General features: G+C 54.5%; 1 protein-coding gene across 2 annotated transcripts in view; it reads left to right on the forward strand.

Moving 5' to 3' along the window:
- Window positions 1-16020, forward strand: part of ADRM1 (ADRM1 26S proteasome ubiquitin receptor) — a 337972-nt gene extending 321952 nt beyond the window's left edge. For both annotated transcript variants that reach the window (XM_069650735.1, XM_069650736.1), the window contains 2 exons: window positions 14576-14678; window positions 15804-16020. In XM_069650735.1, the coding sequence (XP_069506836.1) occupies window positions 14576-14678; window positions 15804-15910 (210 nt within the window). In that variant the 3' untranslated portion in view covers window positions 15911-16020. The remainder of the gene's footprint in view (window positions 1-14575; window positions 14679-15803) is intronic.
- Window positions 16021-19342: the final 3322 nt, after the last annotated feature.

A 19342-nucleotide genomic window follows, 5' to 3' on the forward strand; every position in this document is an offset into this window, starting at 1 on the left:
ACGGTGGGAGGGGGGAACCGCCCGTCGCTGCCTCCCAGATCTTAACCACCGGACGAGATCGCCTCGTTTCACGTGATGATCTCTGGAGCTTCGGGGCTCTTCCAGCTCGCTCCAGAGGAGAAAGAGGGCTTCTTGTACCAGTGCCATGAGGCAAAGGGAAAGACCATCCTTTCGGTCCCACACTTGGCTGACATTTGGGACGAGGGCCTTTCTCTCATGGCGAACCCTTCCACGGTCCTGGTGAAGAGGGATCGTATTGAGAAGTAGTACAGGGTGCCGTTACAGGACTCACTGGTCTCGGCAGCAGCCAAGAAGTTGTCAGGTGCTTCTTCCTCGGCAGTGTCCACCCCTCCAGACAGTGAGGGGGAAGAAGTTAGGTGCCATGGGACGACGTGTTATCTACTCTGCGGCGCCGGCCATCAAGACCGCCAACGCTATCGTAGCGCTCTAGGACTGGAAGCTGTGGTTCAAGATCACTGCCATCCTGGACTTCCTCCCCGACGGCAAGAGGTCGGAGGCGTTGGAGGTTCTGCAAGAAGGCGAGGTGGCGTCAAACCACGAACAAGGGCACAATTGTTGACTTGGGAACAGGTATGTCCTTTATGTGCACAATGGATTCCAGTTACCTACACGCAGAAATCAGTGTTACACTAGGCGTTGACCAGCATTCCTCTTTCATTTTTCTTTTTCTTCTCTTCTTCTTTCTTGCTACCCCCTTGGTCCCCTACAGATCCACACCAATCTGAACCAGAACCAAGGAAGGGATTATGGACATCTCACTCCAGACCACTAGTGCCTACATTAGGCATAGCAGTAACTCCACGGGAAGACAAGGGGTGTCTCGCCTCTCCAGTCCACTCTACAACCCAGACCTTGGGATTAGCTCAAAGGCAGGTAAAACTACTGTCATTAGAGCAGAGAAATATTTAAGTGTCAGTATTATTCTGACAGGTAATATGAGGGATTACCTCAACCTTATTTTTTGTTTTTTCCTCACCTACACAGGGTCCCGAAATAATACGCCCTGACGAAGGCGGATGCATGCGTGAGCTGCAAGACCGCCAAAACATGAATAGCTGGGACATTCCCACCCAGCACCACGTTGGCAAAGAATTCTTTTACCGCACAAAGACCCACAGGTTGGGCAAAACTGAAGCCCAAAGAAAATAAATTTAGCCAACCCTATGGACAAAGGATCAGTTTAGTCATACCTATCCATACAGGGAATCAAGGGAATCCAACTAGAGAAGAATTTCCCATACACCCAGGGGCAACTACCGTTTGAGTTTTCCCCCTAGTTTTGTTGTGTGTTTTTCGTCCCCCCGTATTTTTCGTTGGATTATATTTAGACGCACACTTGTTGTAATTTTAACTTTTGTGTGTCAAGTTGTTCTAATGTTTTGAAACCATTTCATTGTTTCTCTTATTTTTCTTGCACAATGAATCATGAAATTGAATGATCTGTTGTGTATTCATTTACTATACTTTGAAGGAATCAATGTAAAGTTTTTTAGAAAATGTACAAATGTGTTGAACTAAATTACTTCTCCGAATGAGTACTTTACTTATGATTTTGAATCCTTCAATGATTATAGGTCAAATACAGGATTGTTGTTTTCTCCCTCAAACCAGCTCAATCTCACTAAAACGAGGACAAATGCCAGCATTAGTGAATTGGGACAATTTATAGCACTCTCGAAAAGAAATTGTAGTTTGTTTGCTCCCCCAGAATTTACTTTAAATCAGATTGAACCAAGGGGGTAGGGTACACTTATGGTTTATGGATTTCGGCGTCGGACCACGCCATCACGGTGGCCACGGACATTGCCGATGCAGAATTCCTCCAGACGGGCAACAGCGTATGCCTTCGTCACCTGCGCTTCGTTGTTCAGGGGAAGCAATTCCAATTGAAGGCCCTTCCCTTCGGATTGAAGTTGGCACCAAGGGTCTTCACCAAATGCCTGGCGCCGGTGGCGGCACATCTGCGACTGCAGGGGATCCACATCTCAACTTACTTGGAATACTGGCTCATCTGGCCCAGCTCAGGGAGCATCGCCGTCAACCACACAGCGAGGACCGTCCGCCTACTGACGGATCTGGGGTTCTCTTTGAATTATGTAAAGTCCTGCTTAACCATCGGAGGAGAGAGTGGCGGCCATCCTGGGCAAGGTGCAACGGCTGCTGGCTCTAAAGATCGCCACGATGAGAGCCATAAAGTCTTTGCTCGGCATGATGTCATCATGCATTTACCTCATCCGACTCTGCAGGCTACGGATGCGGCCACTGCAGGAGTTCCTCGATGCCCGTTGGATTCAAGTGTCCGGGGCGTGCGCTCTCATCTGACCAGAGGCCCCGATTTCCAGACCCCACCACATCAGGAGATTGTAACGACGGACACCTCCCTGGAGGGATGGGGAGCCCACACCGGAAATCTTCATGCCAGAGGCCTGTGGCTGCCAGAGGAAAAGACTTTGCACATTGTGCTGAAGCTATGGGCAGTGTTTTGGTCCCTCACATCGTTCCTGCCGTCCCTCAAGGGCAAGGTGGTGTAGGTCTTCACCGACAATACCACCACAATGTTTTACATCAAAGCAGGGGGGGGGGGGGGCACCAGGTCCCCAGTGCTCTCCAAAGAGGTGCAGGATTTATGGCATTGGGCTGTCGCTCAGGGGATGTTCATCATCCCGTTTGATCTTGCAAGAGTCAAGAACACGGTCACCCAACTCTCTGAGCAGGGAACTTCGCTCGTGCCACAAGTGGGAGCTTTTGCAGGACCTAGCGGAGAATTTGTTCCGCAAACGTGGCAATCCCCAGATCGACTTGTTTGCGACGGCGACAAACACCAAGTGCCAGAGGTTTGCCAGCAGATTTCCCCAGCAGGGGAACATGGGGGACGCATTCTCATTCCCCTGGCAAGGCCTCTTTCTGTATGCGTTTCCTCCGTTGCCATTGTTACTTAGAGTTAACAATCTACTGAAATGGTGTCAGTGCCGGATGATCCTTGTCGCACCGGCGTGGCTGAGGCAGATCTGCTACATAGACCTTCTTAGCATGTTGGCGGCTCCGCCAGTCAAGCTGCCAGTGGTCGTGGATCTTCTTGCCCAAGAAGGAGGCGCCATTCTTCACCACGACCCAGGGTCCTTGAACCTGAAGGCCTGGCTCCTGCAGCGCTAGAATTCGGTGGCTACGATCTCCCAGCGGACTGCAAGGAAGTTCTCTCCAAGGCTAGAGCATCGTCTACTTTGAAATGCTACGGACTCAAGTGGAAGAGATTCGCTGTTTGTCGTTCCCAGAAGATCGACCCACTGAGGGTTAAGGCTCCTCGGGTACTTGTATATTTGCTGTTGTTGGCCAAATCAGGGCTGGCCCACGCCTCGATCAAGGTTCATCTGTCGGCTATCTCCCATCACACCAGATCCCCAGAACGACCATCCTTGTGGTCGCACCGATTGGTCAAGGAATCTGTCAAGGGACTATTCCTCTCGTTCCCGGCAGTGAAGGCTCTGGCGTGGGAGCTCAATGTGGTGCTTACTTAGGCTCATGGACCTCCGTTCGAGCCTACGCATACTCTTACGTCCCGTCCCCTTTCCTCCATACTGTATGGGCATCCCTTCCAAGGGACGGGAGACTGAACCTTTTTCACCAGAAAAAACCTTCCCCTTTAAATTTATAGGCACACAGGAGCGCGGCCCAGGGAGCATGCGCTGTCCTGACTCCGCCGCCGCACCCCAGTCCCCTTTTCCGCATCGACCAGAACAGGCTGAATTCACCAGCGCTCCTGGGTTTGGCTTCGGATTTGTAATTCCACGCGCGGATACTTCTTCTTTGTCTTTATTATTCAGGTACTCGGTCCTCAGGCGTCATGCTCCTCCGTGGCGCATGTCGACTTCTACAGGGTTCAGCAGGTGTCCGTCCTGCAACGGGCTCTTCCCAACGTCAGACCCCCACGCCCTCTGCCTACGTTGCCTTGGCCCAGACCACAGTTGGCAATCATGTTCAGCGTGTGACTCGCTGTCCTCGAAGGCGCTGAAAACTTTGTGAAGCATCGTCCCAGGTCAGGCCGATATTTTCCAGCGCACCCCACAAGGGAGACTCCTTCCCAGGGACTCTCCCGCCCAGGGACTCCAGGGACTCTCCCGCCCAGGGACCGCGCGGGAGGGACTCTCCCGCCCAGGGACCGCGCGGGAGGGACTCTCCCGCCCAGGGACCGCGCGGGAGGGACTCTCCCGCCCAGGGACCGCGCGGGAGGGACTCTCCCGCCCAGGGACCGCGCGGGAGGGACTCTCCCGCCCAGGGACCGCGCGGGAGGGACTCTCCCTCCCGCGCGGGAGGGAGGGACTCTCCCTCCCGCGCGGGAGGGAGGGACTCTCCCTCCCGCGCGGGAGGGAGGGACTCTCCCTCCCGCGCGGGAGGGAGGGAGGGACTCTCCCTCCCGCGCGGGAGGGAGGGAGGGACTCTCCCTCCCGCGCGGGAGGGAGGGAGGGACTCTCCCTCCCGCGCGGGAGGGAGGGAGGGACTCTCCCTCCCGCGCGGGAGGGAGGGAGGGACTCTCCCTCCCGCGCGGGAGGGAGGGAGGGACTCTCCCTCCCGCGCGGGAGGGAGGGAGGGACTCTCCCTCCCTCCCTCCCGCGCGGGAGGGAGGGAGGGACTCTCCCTCCCTCCCTCCCGCGCGGGAGGGAGGGAGGGACTCTCCCTCCCTCCCTCCCGCGCGGGAGGGAGGGAGGGACTCTCCCTCCCGCGCGGGAGGGAGGGAGGGACTCTCCCTCCCGCGCGGGAGGGAGGGACTCTCCCTCCCTCCCGCGCGGGAGGGAGGGACTCTCCCTCCCTCCCTCCCTCCCGCGCGGGAGGGAGGGAGGGACTCTCCCTCCCTCCCTCCCTCCCGCGCGGGAGGGAGGGAGGGACTCTCCCTCCCTCCCTCCCTCCCGCGCGGGAGGGAGGGAGGGACTCTCCCTCCCTCCCTCCCTCCCGCGCGGGAGGGAGGGAGGGACTCTCCCTCCCTCCCTCCCTCCCGCGCGGGAGGGAGGGAGGGACTCTCCCTCCCTCCCGCGCGGGAGGGAGGGAGGGACTCTCCCTCCCTCCCGCGCGGGAGGGAGGGAGGGACTCTCCCTCCCTCCCGCGCGGGAGGGAGGGAGGGACTCTCCCTCCCTCCCGCGCGGGAGGGAGGGAGGGACTCTCCCTCCCTCCCGCGCGGGAGGGAGGGAGGGACTCTCCCTCCCTCCCGCGCGGGAGGGAGGGAGGGACTCTCCCTCCCTCCCGCGCGGGAGGGAGGGAGGGACTCTCCCTCCCTCCCGCGCGGGAGGGAGGGAGGGACTCTCCCTCCCTCCCGCGCGGGAGGGAGGGAGGGACTCTCCCTCCCTCCCTCCCTCCCGCGCGGGAGGGAGGGAGGGAGGGACTCTCCCTCCCTCCCTCCCTCCCGCGCGGGAGGGAGGGAGGGCGGGAGGGAGGGACTGTCCCTCCCTCCCTCCCTCCCGCGCGGGAGGGAGGGAGGGCGGGAGGGAGGGACTGTCCCTCCCTCCCTCCCGCGCGGGAGGGAGGGAGGGCGGGAGGGAGGGACTGTCCCTCCCTCCCTCCCGCGCGGGAGGGAGGGAGGGAGGGAGGGAGGGAGGGACTGTCCCTCCCTCCCTCCCGCGCGGGAGGGAGGGAGGGAGGGAGGGACTGTCCCTCCCTCCCTCCCTCCCGCGCGGGAGGGAGGGAGGGAGGGACTGTCCCTCCCTCCCTCCCTCCCGCGCGGGAGGGAGGGAGGGAGGGACTGTCCCTCCCTCCCTCCCTCCCGCGCGGGAGGGAGGGAGGGAGGGACTGTCCCTCCCTCCCTCCCTCCCGCGCGGGAGGGAGGGAGGGAGGGACTGTCCCTCCCTCCCTCCCTCCCGCGCGGGAGGGAGGGAGGGAGGGACTGTCCCTCCCTCCCTCCCGCGCGGGAGGGAGGGACTGTCCCTCCCTCCCTCCCTCCCGCGCGGGAGGGAGGGAGGGACTGTCCCTCCCTCCCTCCCGCGCGGGAGGGAGGGAGGGAGGGAGGGAGGGACTGTCCCTCCCTCCCTCCCTCCCTCCCTCCCTCCCTCCCTCCCGCGCGGGAGGGAGGGAGGGAGGGAGGGACTGTCCCTCCCTCCCTCCCTCCCTCCCTCCCGCGCGGGAGGGAGGGAGGGAGGGAGGGACTGTCCCTCCCTCCCTCCCTCCCGCGCGGGAGGGAGGGAGGGAGGGAGGGACTGTCCCTCCCTCCCTCCCGCGCGGGAGGGAGGGAGGGAGGGACTGTCCCTCCCTCCCTCCCGCGCGGGAGGGAGGGAGGGAGGGAGGGACTGTCCCTCCCTCCCGCGCGGGAGGGAGGGAGGGACTGTCCCTCCCTCCCTCCCTCCCTCCCGGGAGGGAGGGAGGGACTGTCCCTCCCTCCCTCCCTCCCTCCCGGGAGGGAGGGAGGGACTGTCCCTCCCTCCCTCCCTCCCGCGCGGGAGGGAGGGAGGGAGGGAGGGAGGGACTGTCCCTCCCTCCCTCCCGCGCGGGAGGGAGGGAGGGAGGGAGGGACTGTCCCTCCCTCCCTCCCTCCCGCGCGGGAGGGAGGGAGGGAGGGACAGTCCCTCCCTCCCTCCCTCCCGCGCGGGAGGGAGGGAGGGAGGGACAGTCCCTCCCTCCCTCCCTCCCTCCCGCGCGGGAGGGAGGGAGGGAGGGAGGGACAGTCCCTCCCTCCCTCCCTCCCGCGCGGGAGGGAGGGAGGGAGGGAGAGTCCCTCCCTCCCTCCCGCGCGGGAGGGAGGGAGGGAGGGAGGGAGAGTCCCTCCCTCCCTCCCTCCCGCGCGGGAGGGAGGGAGGGAGGGAGGGAGAGTCCCTCCCTCCCTCCCTCCCTCCCTCCCTCCCTCCCTCCCGCGCGGGAGGGAGGGAGGGAGAGTCCCTCCCTCCCTCCCTCCCGCGCGGGAGGGAGGGAGGGAGGGAGGGAGAGTCCCTCCCTCCCTCCCGCGCGGGAGGGAGGGAGGGAGGGAGGGAGAGTCCCTCCCTCCCTCCCTCCCGCGCGGGAGGGAGGGAAGGAGAGTCCCTCCCTCCCTCCCTCCCGCGCGGGAGGGAGGGAGGGAGGGAAGGAGAGTCCCTCCCTCCCTCCCTCCCGCGAGCTCCCTCCCTCCCGCGCGGGAGGGAGGGAGGGAAGGAGAGTCCCTCCCTCCCTCCCTCCCGCGCGGGAGCTCCCTCCCTCCCGCGCGGGAGGGAGGGAGGGAGGGAGGGAGGGACTCTCCTTCCCTCCCTCCCTCCCTCCCGCGCGGGAGGGAGGGAGGGACTCTCCCTCCCTCCCGCGCGGGAGGGAGGGACTCTCCCTCCCTCCCTCCCGCGCGGGAGGGAGGGAGGGACTCTCCCTCCCTCCCTCCCGCGCGGGAGGGAGGGAGGGACTCTCCCTCCCTCCCTCCCTCCCTCCCGCGCGGGAGGGAGGGACTCTCCCTCCCTCCCTCGCGGGAGGGACTCTCCCTCCCTCCCTCCCTCCCTCGCGGGAGGGAGGGAGGGAGGGACTCTCCCTCCCTCCCTCCCTCCCTCCCGCGCGGGAGGGAGGGAGGGAGGGAGGGACTCTCCCTCCCTCCCTCCCTCCCGCGCGGGAGGGAGGGAGGGAGAGTCCCTCCCTCCCTCCCGCGCGGGAGGGAGGGAGGGAGGGAGGGAGAGTCCCTCCCTCCCTCCCTCCCGCGAGGGAGGGAGGGAGGGAGAGTCCCTCCCTCCCTCCCGCGCGGGAGGGAGGGAGGGACTCTCCCTCCCTCCCTCCCGCGCGGGAGGGAGGGTCCCTCCCTCCCTCCCTCCCGCGCGGGAGGGAGGGAGGGAGGGAGGGAGGGAGGGAGGGAGGGAGGGAGAGTCCCTCCCTCCCTCCCTCCCTCCCTCCCGCGCGGGAGGGAGGGAGGGACTCTCCCTCCCTCCCTCCCTCCCGCGCGGGAGGGAGGGAGGGACTCTCCCTCCCTCCCTCTCTCCCTCCCTCTCTCTCTCCCTCCCTCTCTCCCTCCCTCTCGGGAGGGCGAGTCCCTCCCTCCCTCCCTCCCTCCCGCGCGGGAGGGAGGGAGGGACCCTCCCTCCCTCCCTCCCTCCCTCCCTCCCGCACGGGAGTACAGGCAGATGGAGGGGGACACACTCTTGCTCTCGACCCATCCTCAGCCACACTCCTCGGTGATCGTTGCGGCATCACTTTAAGCCTCAGTCGTCCTCAGCCGCCTCCTCTACGGCACGGCTAGGCAAGGAGGAGAAGATCTTGGAGGCTTACAGCAAGAAGATCTACTCCAATGCCTCCTTACACCTGTGTCAGGCCAACGCAGATGCCATGCTGGCTGCTGCCAACCAATGATCATGTCAGGAAATTGCTGTCTTCCTCCCAGAACTCCCCTCCCAATGCCAGTCACGCTTCAGGGCGGGGCTAGCGGAGGCCAAGCTCATGGCACATGACCTCATGGAATCCACAGTAGCACATATCGATACCTCGGGGCCGTGCCATCTGCATTGCCACAGACATGAGGTGCACAGCCTGGCTCCGGGTGACAACCACGCCCAAATCTTACACCCAATCTCAGCAGCGTTCAGAGAAGGGTTGTACATATGGAGGGTTCTGCGGCTTCCAGGAACGCAGATCCAGGCAGCCTGACTGCTCGCCGTCACAGAGCCGGCAGAAACAACAAAAAGAGGGGCGGGTAAGGGCTTTTTCCAGTCCCCCCTCCTCGGCCTCTGAGGGAAAGAAGGCAAGACGCACCCCTTCAGGTCCCTATGTCTCGGGTGGGGGGGGAGGGGGCACGCTTGATCTCCATGCACATTTCTGGCGTCAGAATTTCGCGGACCCCTGGATCCTCTCCGTAGTAACCACAGGGTACCGCCTACCCATCCCAGCCTCTCCTCCCCTCCCCTCCCCCAGATTGGGACAGCAACTCTTTTGGCGGAGATCCGGTCGCTCTTAGAGAGCCAGGCAGTGGAGGAAGTTCCAGCCTCCCAGCGAGGCTTTGGCTTCTACTCCAGGATTTTTGCCATTCAGAAGAACAACCAGGCAGGCCTGAGAGTTGTGCTGGCCCTTTCCACCCTCAACCTCTCCTTACCCCTGCAAAAATTCAAGATGGTTACGCCAGTTTATATAGCAGAGACATTGGACAAGGAAGACTGGATGTGCTCCCTAGACCTGAAGGACGCGTACTTACACATCCCAATTTGGCAGCCCATCGTTCTTTCCTACGGTTGAGAATCATGGACTACCATTTCCAATACAAGGTCCTTCCGTTTAGCCTCAACTCGGCCCCCAGGGTCTTTACCAGGCTCATGAACGCTGTAGCGGCCCTCTTCAGAGTCCAGGGCCTCCACATCTACCCATAACTCGACGACTGGCTCGTCAGGGCTACGTCTCCGGAGGCGGTTCACCACTCGTCCCATGCCCTTAAGAACACACTGCATGACCTGGGCTTCTCGCTCAACCTCAAGAAGTCACAGCTGCTCCCTACGCAGACTGAGACATTCCTGGGACTCATTTGGGACACGTGCTCCGAGAGGGTCTTCCTGTCGGAAGACAAAATCTCTGCCATCAAGAGGCCCACCCCCCACTTCCTCAGCATAGAGGAGACCTTGGCAGGGTGGTACCAACATCTGCTGGGTCTACTGGCAATGGTCCTATTAGCCGTGCCGCACGCTAGACTAAGGATGAGAAGGATTCAGCAGCGCTCCGCGGCCTCATGGCATCAGTAGCGGGGGCTCGCAATCCGAGATCAATGTTTCACCATCTCTTCACTCGGACCTAACTTGGTGGTCCATGGACTGCAACCTACGGACGGGCAAGCCCTTCCGGCTGCCCTCTCCGTAGGCCACCATCACCACCCTGGATGACCTCTCAGTCCACGGCACCTGGACTCGACAGGACCAGGAATACCACATCAATTGGTTGGAGCTGAACGCCATCTGGCTAGCGCTCAGAGTATTCCTCCCACTTCTCGGGGGCAAGGTTGTTCTCATCCAGACTGACAACTCGACCAGCATGTTCTACGTCAACAAACAGGGAGGCACCAGATCCCCTCCTCTGTGCAGACAGCATGTGGTAATGGGCCTTGGAAAACAAAATCTACCTCTCGGCAGTCCACCTCCCGGGGGAATCCAACCTGGAAGCTGACAGGTTCAGCAGGCTGGGAGTGGACAATTATGAGTGGCAGCTAAACGACCTTGTTACGCAGGAGATCTTCAACAGGTGGGGGTCATCCCCAGGTGGATTTCTTTGCCACCTGGCACAAAAAGAAGTGTTCCCAGTTTGCATCCTGGCAAGGGCAGGGCCCTGGCTCGCTGGGCGACGCATTTCACCTGCAGTGGACCGGCATGAAAGCCTTTGCCTTTCGGCCCACTTCTCTGGTAGAGTAATTTGCAAGATCAAGGATTCTCACCGACTCCTCCTCATTCTGATAGTTCCATGGTGGCCGGCCAGGCCATGGTTTTCGGAGCTTCTCGGCCTCTCGGAGGTGCCACCTATACACCTTCCGACAGGCCCAGCACATCTTCTGGCACAGCAGAGGGGGGCACGATCATCCACCTGGTGCCAGGGAAAATGGCCCTCGCAGCGTGGTACCTGAGCAGGTAATGCTTCGGCACCTTAGCCTCTCATAGGCCAATTTGGAGATCATGCATGGCGCCAGGAGAAAAGCCACCAGGGCCCAGTACAAGAGCAAATGGACCATGTTCTGCCACTGGGCAGACTCCAAGGGAATTTACCCCTTGGCCTGCAATTTGGACAACGTGCTCTCCTTTTGGGCGCACTTCGCTCATTCAGGAGTACAGGTTGATACCTGCCGTACATACCTTGTAGCCATTGGGGCTTACAGGAACTCGGAGAAGGGCATTTTTTCTTCCTCCAACCCTATCGTCCGGAAACATCTGATGGGTCTCGCTAGGCTCTAACCGCCCGTCAAGAGACCGCACCCCGCGTGGTTTCTTAATATAGTCTTGGGTGCCCTGGCACACAAACCCTTCAAGCCAATGGTGTCCGTGGACATTAGGCTGGTCACTATCAAGATGGCTTTACTAGTCTCTTACCTCGGCTCGCAGAGTCGGCGAGATTCAGGCACTGGTCGCCTCTGAACCATATGCCACCTTTCACAAGAACAAGATAGTCTGCCCAAGGTTCCATCGGCATTTCACTTGAACGAGGAAATAGTCCTTCCTACGTTCTTTCCTGATCCCAAGGACTAAGCACAGAGTGCTGCACTACCTGGATGTCAGGCGGGCCCTAAAATTCTACTTGGACAGGACCAAAGGCTTCCACAAGTCGGACACTCTGTTCGTCACGTTCGGCGGCTCGAGGCCAGGCTTTCAGGCCTCTAAGGCTTCCATATCCCGCTGGATGGTCTCGGCCATCAAAGAAGCGTATGAGGGTCAGCACAGGCCACACCCGGCCAACATGCATGCCCACACAGTCAGGGCCAAGACAACGGCCATCACATTCCAATGCCATGTCCCCTGGCAAGTCATAAGCAGGGCGGCCACTTGGGCCTCTCCCTCGGCTTTCTGCAAGCATTACTGTTTGGATGCCGGCTCTAGATCGGATGCCGCTTTCAGACAGGTGGTTCTCGGGAACCGATTTGCTTAAGGAGGATCTCCTCTCCACCCTGGGCCTACAATCAGTTGTAATCGCTCATACAGTATGGAGGAAAAGGGACGGGACGTAAGAGTAATTATAAGTTACCGTAGAGACTAACGTACTCTTAGTCCATAGTCCCCTTTCCTCCATACGTCCCACCAACCTCCCCCCCCCCCCCCTAATAATACTGGTGTTACAATGTTAAATCTATTGACGCATCAATGGGGACTGAGGTCTGGCACCGGAGGGCGGAGTCAGGAAAGTGCATGCTCCCTGGGCCGCGCGCCTATAAATTTAAAAGGAAGGTTTTTTTCTGGTGAAAAAGGTTCTGTCTCCCGTCCCTTGGAGGGGACGCCCATACAGTATGGAGGAAAGGGTGACTATGGACTAAGAGTACGTTAGTCACTATGGTGAGTAACTTGTAATTTCTGCACCACTCAAGTTTTTGTCATGGAAAACGTTTTTTCTCATGGTCATCACCTCTGCACAACAAGTGGGGGAGATCCAGGCCCTCTTTGCGGACGCACCCCTCCTTTATGCCCAAGGTGTCGTCAGACTTTGTTTATTCTTTATTCATGAGCATGTGAATCCATGCCAGACCCCCTGCTGAACAAGTTACTTACCTGTAACTGTTGTTCTCCAGCATTGGTCTGGCATGGATTCACATGCAAACCCTCTCGCCTACCCCTCTGCGGCTCTTCTCTTGGTCCTTCTGACACTTTACATGCTACCAAATCTGACGATGGCTGCCAGAGGAGGGGCTTAGGTAGAGGGCGGTCATTGGCTAGGGACAGTATGACCCAGAGCTCAGTGATGGGAGAAAGACAGTTCAGAAATGGAACTGAAACTGATTTTTTTCCTTTACCGAGGAATCCCAGCCTGGCGACAGGGAATATTCATGAGCATGTGAATCCATGCCTGACCCATGCTGGAGAACTTACAGGTAAGTAACTTCTTCCTTCCTTCCCCACTCGCACTCATCTGGGAAACCCACATACCTTCAGTGTTGCCAGAGTCTGCTCCAGTGTGGGTGACTCTTCAGCTGCAGTAGCGTTCTCCACAGCTTGCCGTTCCTTCGGATTAGATACGAGCGGTTTTCGGACTCTGCTCGTCTTGGCGTTCTCTTGCCCTTCTACCTCTTTGCGGAATACGATCAGTAAAGCAACTCTTGCAAGATGGATCGTCAAATGTGTAAAACTTTGTTACATGCTGTCCAACAAGACACTTCCATTCACACCACAATAACATTCAACATCTAGTACAGGTGCTACACTCTAACCTTACGAATGCTCCATTAGAAGCAAAATCGGCAAAGCAGCAGCATGAGTTCCATGCACGTCTTCACACAGCAGTGCTGTAAACTCCGGCACAGATGCACAAGTAGGGCATGAATTTTGCCCTACGCATAGCATGTGATTAGAAGCAGAAACAAGCCACAGAAAGATGATTACTGGGTAGGTAATATTTGTCATATTATTTTGAGGCTTGTGAATCTGCTTCGATTCACATGCTTTGCTAGGCCGACATCTATTAGTCGGTGCAGAGTATTACATGGTCTTATTTTCGAAGATGAAAAAGGAAGTTTACAGGAGCCATTTCTCTCGTACTGTATCCTATGTGCACAGCTCCTTCGCTTGTCAATGACCTCAGATTGTTTTTTTGTTTTTTTTACCCCCCACCATTGGTTTGGACACTACATGCAGAGTTTGTAAACATGTACTTATTATACAGCAATTGCCTCAAACTAGTTATTTGTGTGACGGCTTTTGACACAGCCATGCTTATGCTTCAAGTTAAAGACTTCTCAACCAAAATATGGGAAACTATCGGGGCTCGACAGCCGTTGACTATGCATCTCCAGGCCCAAAGGCAAACAGAGTGAGTGGGGGAAATCCTTTTTAGGAACAAGTTTAGGTTCTTCTTAGGCCTTCATACACACAATTCTCTCAATATCAGCTACCTGCCTTTCTTTGCCGGCAATGGAGAATTCCCCGTAAAAATATCCGCCTTCTTGCAAAACCAAGTTTCCCTAGAATGACCTGCACCGAGTGTGCAATATTTATCTTCAATGCGACCATCCAGAGGAAAGATATGTATTCTCCCTGTTTATAATAGGGTAGCCTTCCAGAATCCGCTCCCAGGGCTGATTCTGAAAATCAATTTGAACACTCTATAACACTCCACTTAAGATGAGTTTTATTTTTTATTTATTTTTGTTACTAAATAAAAAACGGTCACCTGCAGTCTTTGGTACTGATTACGTCCTGAAAATAAACAAACTGAGCATATAAGTAAAGCTAAAAGGGCTTCATTTACCTCAAGTCAGCAAAGATTCCAAAACACAGTTTTATGCAGGGTAAGCTACAAAAAGGGAAACGTTTAATTCCGTCAAATCGGTTGCACCCCTGATGAAGGTAAAACTAAAATACAACGCCACCTGCCAACTCCAGGACACAAAAGCAGCGTGATATAATCACCCGTGGCGCAAAATGGGGTGCTAGAAAGCGCAGCTGTCCTGGCACTCATATGGGCTACCGTAGGGTAGCCTAGAAGAAAGGATTGTAGTGCTTGGGGGACTTTTACTGAAGTACCCGGACCACAAAAATCAAGTGAGGAGGGGTGGGGGGATTTAGAGAGCAAAGGTTTTAGGGGTCCTGAAAAATGGGACAGCAGAACCCTCAAAATTGATGTATGCCCTAGCTGACCATTTTTAGATATTCGCTCTCGTGGCCTTCTCAGATATAAAGGGGCTTTCCCGTTCTGAAAAACATTGTACATTTATTTTCAAGCTTTTTTGGTCTTGGCCACTTTTCGGCTGGAGACGAAATTAAGCATTTGGCAAAACATTACAGCTTAACTAGCCCCTGCATATAGTCTCATCTGTGCCGCTTTTCTGTGTTGTAGCATGTTCTTTTTAACTTTTGCTAACACTGTACAAGTAAACTGGACTCGGGCTTTCATATATGTATTTTTTGCTTGGGATGTTCGAATACGATAGATCACATCCGTGACTTGTTGAAATGTATGTGTTGTCTTACAGGCTTTGAGTATGTTCAGTGCAGCTTTGGCCTCAGGACAGCTGGGCCCCCTGATGAGTCAGTTTGGACTACCTGCAGAGGCAGTAGAGGCGGCCAACAAAGGAGGTGAGTTGACAGTCCAGGTGCTGCAACAAGCATTTAGCGTTGTTCATAACGGTGTAATAGATTTTACTTGTGGGGCAGTGGGATGAATATGGAAGGAGGGTGATATTAAGTCACTGAAGTGTTGGTGCAGTTATCTGTGTTAACAACATCTTGACCCAATGAAACTGCTCGCAACCATTGACCGTGTGCATTTGTTTTGAAGTAATATCTACATAACATGTGTTAAGATGATTGAAAGTACATTATTGAAGCCTCTATCACCTCAAGGAGTCAACGCAGTTTATCTCTACAAGGAGTAGATTAATGGAGACCTAGTGCTAGCTCGACTTGGGTAGCAAGATTCTTAATGATTTGATATTTGCGATGGTGTGCAGAAGCTGCGCTTCACCAGCTACTAACACTATGCGCAGCCGAGCAAACATGTGATGTGGTCTGTACCGTCTGTGGTAATGTTCTGAAACATTGTAGCTTAAGGCGCACAGTCTACTGTAGGAGACAGTGTATTTATGATGGGAGGTAAATACATTCTATTTACTCAGAGGAAAGGGACTTCTGAGACAGCATCACAGTGTATGCACTGTAGGGAAGCGGACAGGGCTCATTTTCCTGAATGCACACAGACTACAGTTGGGAATGGGTAGTCATCAAAGTGCTTATCAAGGCTGCTAGCATACTCTAGGGAAGGGCAGTGGGGTGTACAGCGATGTCTGACCCAATGGTGTCCTTTCATCGGGTCGTGTAAATCTTTGGCCAATCCACTAATGTTTCCTGCTTAACAGGTCGGGACCTCCGAGAAACATTCTGCATACATATTTTCAAATTAGTTTCTCAATATTCTTTTTGGATCATAGCTCTGACAGCCCTTAAGAATGTAAAGATTTTCTGGTTTGCTCACTTTTTAGTTGGCTAACACTGTATTGTAAAGTTTGCATTACACCTGTAAGATAAGCAACTTGAAAGATTCCAGTATTTAAAAGATCTTTGTGGTGTAAAGCCATGACATTCTACAGCAGAACATGTAACTGGAGTTGTCTATATATTAGATTTACTGACCGTGTCCACAAAATAACATTGTTGTATTTGTGTCTGAGGCATACATTTTTTTCCATTTTATTTTTCTCGTAGATGTGGAAGCTTTTGCCAAAGCAATGCAGGGCACTTCCAAATCTGAGGCAAAGGAGGGTGATGCCAAAGAGAAGAAGGACGAAGAAGAAGATATGAGTTTAGATTAAGTGTGCAAGCTTTCCCTTCCTCAAGTAATCCCAGCCCCTTTCTTAAGTATTTAACCTGTTCTCTTCAGTGTGTTCATTGCGATTGAAATAAAGATTTTTTTTTCTTGCAAGTTAATATCCTTCTTTGTCTAAAACCACAATTGAGATGGCTGGATTGTGCATCAAGGGATTTTCACTAATGTCAAACATGGAATGTGCTTGTACGCGCGTGTGTGCGTGTATAAGGGGTGTCTGGATGCTTAAATAGAGCTTTTTGTGTATAGCCAATTAGAACAGGTAATCCTGTGCTGCTTATGTAGATTTTTTTTTCTTTCAAAAATGCTTTCGCCAATTGACTTTCAGAAAGCACATTTAATTGCTTTCAAATCTTTCCTTTGGCCTTAACAGTGAAGAATAGAGAAAACCATAAGACAAAGTTCAATCCTTCTTTGTTTTTTGTGCTTTACGCAAAAGCGCTGTACACAAGTAAAACGGTGCAAATCATGTAAAACAAATTGACAAAAAAGTATCCAGATGGGTTTTAAGATGTGAAAGGAAGATCGCGATCAAAGAGGAGGGGAAGGCGCGTTCCAATGTTTTGGGGCAGGGGGAGAAAGAGCAGAAATGGGAATTGGCACATGGAGGGAGAGGAACAGTATTTATTTATTTGTAATGCACCGAAACAGCCCGCAGGCATCTGGGCGCAACATAAACACAAAAGGACAACAAAAGCACAGGACAGTGGATAGCATGAGTGCACCCTAGTGATTATCGGGGTCAAATGAGGGGGCATAGAGTCCTAAAAGTTTACCTGAAGAGATGTGTTTTCAGGGTATTTCTGAAATGTCTCAGATTTGACGTCGCTCTGATGGCTAAGGGTAGGGTGTTCCAGAACGGGCGCGCCATGGCTCAGAAGGACCTGCCTAGACCCCTAAATCTCGTGACTGATTCCCTGTAACTGAGCGAGAGAGGAAGATTGCAGGTTTCTAGTCGGTTTGTGGGGCAGGACCAGTGCTTTAAGGTATTCCGAGGCCTTGCCATAAAGAGAGCAATGTATCAGTAGGCCCATTTTGAACTGGATACGTTCCAGTACAGGAAGCCAGTGAAGCTTTTTCCTGGACTTGGATATGTGTGGCCGTCTGGGTACGTCCATGGCTATGCGGACTGCCAAAATGGCCCCCAGTCTTCTTTTTTCACCATTTCTATGTGGAAAGATTTACTCTGCACGCCAAACCAGGTTTGGTCTCTTTGTTCATTTTGCCTTTGGCGGGATTCACTAGTGATTCCCGCCTCTGGCTCCAGGGTGTCAGGGGTAGGCAGGAAGTGAGGGAAGTGCCCGAAACTCTGTGTGCTTAGTCTCCTAGAAGACCCAAATGCACTCTATGATTGGCCGGTTGACTGTCCAGCAGGGACAGCCACCCTGCTGGGTGACTGACAGCTAGGCTGGAATGAATGGGAAAGAACTGAATAAAAGGCAAGCATTTTGGCTTGGAAGGGAGAGTCGACCACTGGACGAAAGAACCGAAGAAGAACTTGAAGAGGACGCCTGCTGCAACTCCTGCACCGTTGGTTTGCCTGGTGAAGCCCTGCTGCAGTGCCGAAACGCCAAGTACGCATCGACAGAGAAGCCCCTGCAAGGACGACTTCTCCCCATGAGTTGGTGGGACCAATCCACTCCAAAGTAAGCAACCTGGACATCCATCTCGGAGCTGGTTGAATTTCCACAGAGATGCTGCTGGAAACCATATAGCCAGGGAGAGGAACACTAGATTGTGTGTGTTGCTTTTAAGCTGGCGTAGAGCTTCAGGAAGATCCTTCGGACTCCCAAGAAGCAGGCCTTACCAAGCCTGAGCCCCATAAACAGAGTGCAAGACCCCAGAAGCAAGGAACGTCCATCTCGACAGCCAGGAACCATGGTGTTCCTTAGGAACTGAAACCCTGAACAGCTACTGAAAGTGAAGTTTGCCGGTTTCAAGTTTTGACCGTGTCAGTGCATTGCAGGATTCCCCTGACGTCCTCCCTCTTGTCCCCACGAGTGAGATCTGCAGAGCTGCATAGGAACAGAGGTCATCAGCTGCATCTTTTTCTTCATTTCTACGTTACTGTAAAACATCTGCGAGAACTTACCTCTTAGTAGAGTGCTTGCCACTTCTGCACCTCACAAGTCTAATCGGCTTGTGGCCTTACATTTGTTTCTTCTTTTTTTATCAAAGACTCCTAAGAACTTGTGCAACGACTTTTCCATTGACTTACCAGAAGTGCTTTATCCTATACAAGACTTTTGCCCATCGACTTTGGCTTAGCCTATTGAACTGAACGACTCTTCTAGGAAAATCTAAAAGTATTCGCCTGCTTAAGAATATTTGTGGTCTCTTGTTCGAATAACCTTTGCCTTTTACCAACTTCTAAAGGTATTCTAAATACCAACAGTAAGTTATTCATGTCCCCAGCACCCTAGTTATTGAAGTCACCTATGGGTGTAGGTTGTGTCTGTGGGTCATTCCAAAAGGGTCTTTACTGATTTAGAAACTAAGAGTGTACAGTATTGAAGTGTATTTGTGTGTTACTATTATATTGCTTCCTACTGAAGAAGGCTTATTCTAACTGACTGATCAATACATTAATAATTGTTTGTGCAAGAAACCTTGAGTGTAAGAGTTTTGCTGAATATTTGTAACTGTAAATCTGTGCAACTCCACTACAGCTCACATTTACCCCTCTTGAGATAAGCCTGGCTGATAAACACGCTACCAAAACGGTGTAGTACAAGGTTATACCAAAGGTTGAGTTTCCTATACCTGTATTCAGAGTTGTGTGTAGTGGTCCCAGAGAGTACTGCATACAAACTTTGCCTAACAGCCTTGCAGATATTAAAAAGCTGGAGCCGGGAAAGAGCAGAAATGAGGAGAGAAAGAAAGAGACAAGTTGAGAATAACTCAAAGAATTCGGCAAGTGAAACTGGGAGAGAGGAAGGGGGAAAAGTAGTAAGGGGGGGCGCAATTGTAGCGGCTAAGAAAAGAACTTCAGTCTTGGATATCGGCCCACATCCTTCATCTACTTCCCCCCCAAGACTGAACTGCAAGAAGTAAGAGTTGAATGTATACTGGAATGATGTCTATTGAGCACCACTATTAACACAGTAAGGCCCTTCTCTCCCCCCCCCCCCTCCCAGTTCAAGTGCCACACCAAATACTGTTATTCCTGTAATAGTTAGTTCGCTTAGCCCTGTCTGAAAAACATATATCATCACCAAGGCGGTCTCCCCCCTGTGCCACACTAAGCCAAGAACCAGGTCGGGGTATTGATATAGTAGTTTTATTAACAAATGGTTTTAATAGATATCTGTAAAACAATTAATTTGCACACGCCACCTTCACTGTGGCCTCCAAATCTAAACAAAATAGATGGGGGACTTTTCGTTTTGCATTGGACGGAATACAAGTCACGGTCACT

This window comes from Ambystoma mexicanum, chromosome 3p, assembly GCF_040938575.1.
Source record: "Ambystoma mexicanum isolate Mex_15411 chromosome 3p, UKY_AmexF1_1, whole genome shotgun sequence".
NCBI classification, from domain to species: Eukaryota; Metazoa; Chordata; class Amphibia; order Caudata; family Ambystomatidae; genus Ambystoma; species Ambystoma mexicanum.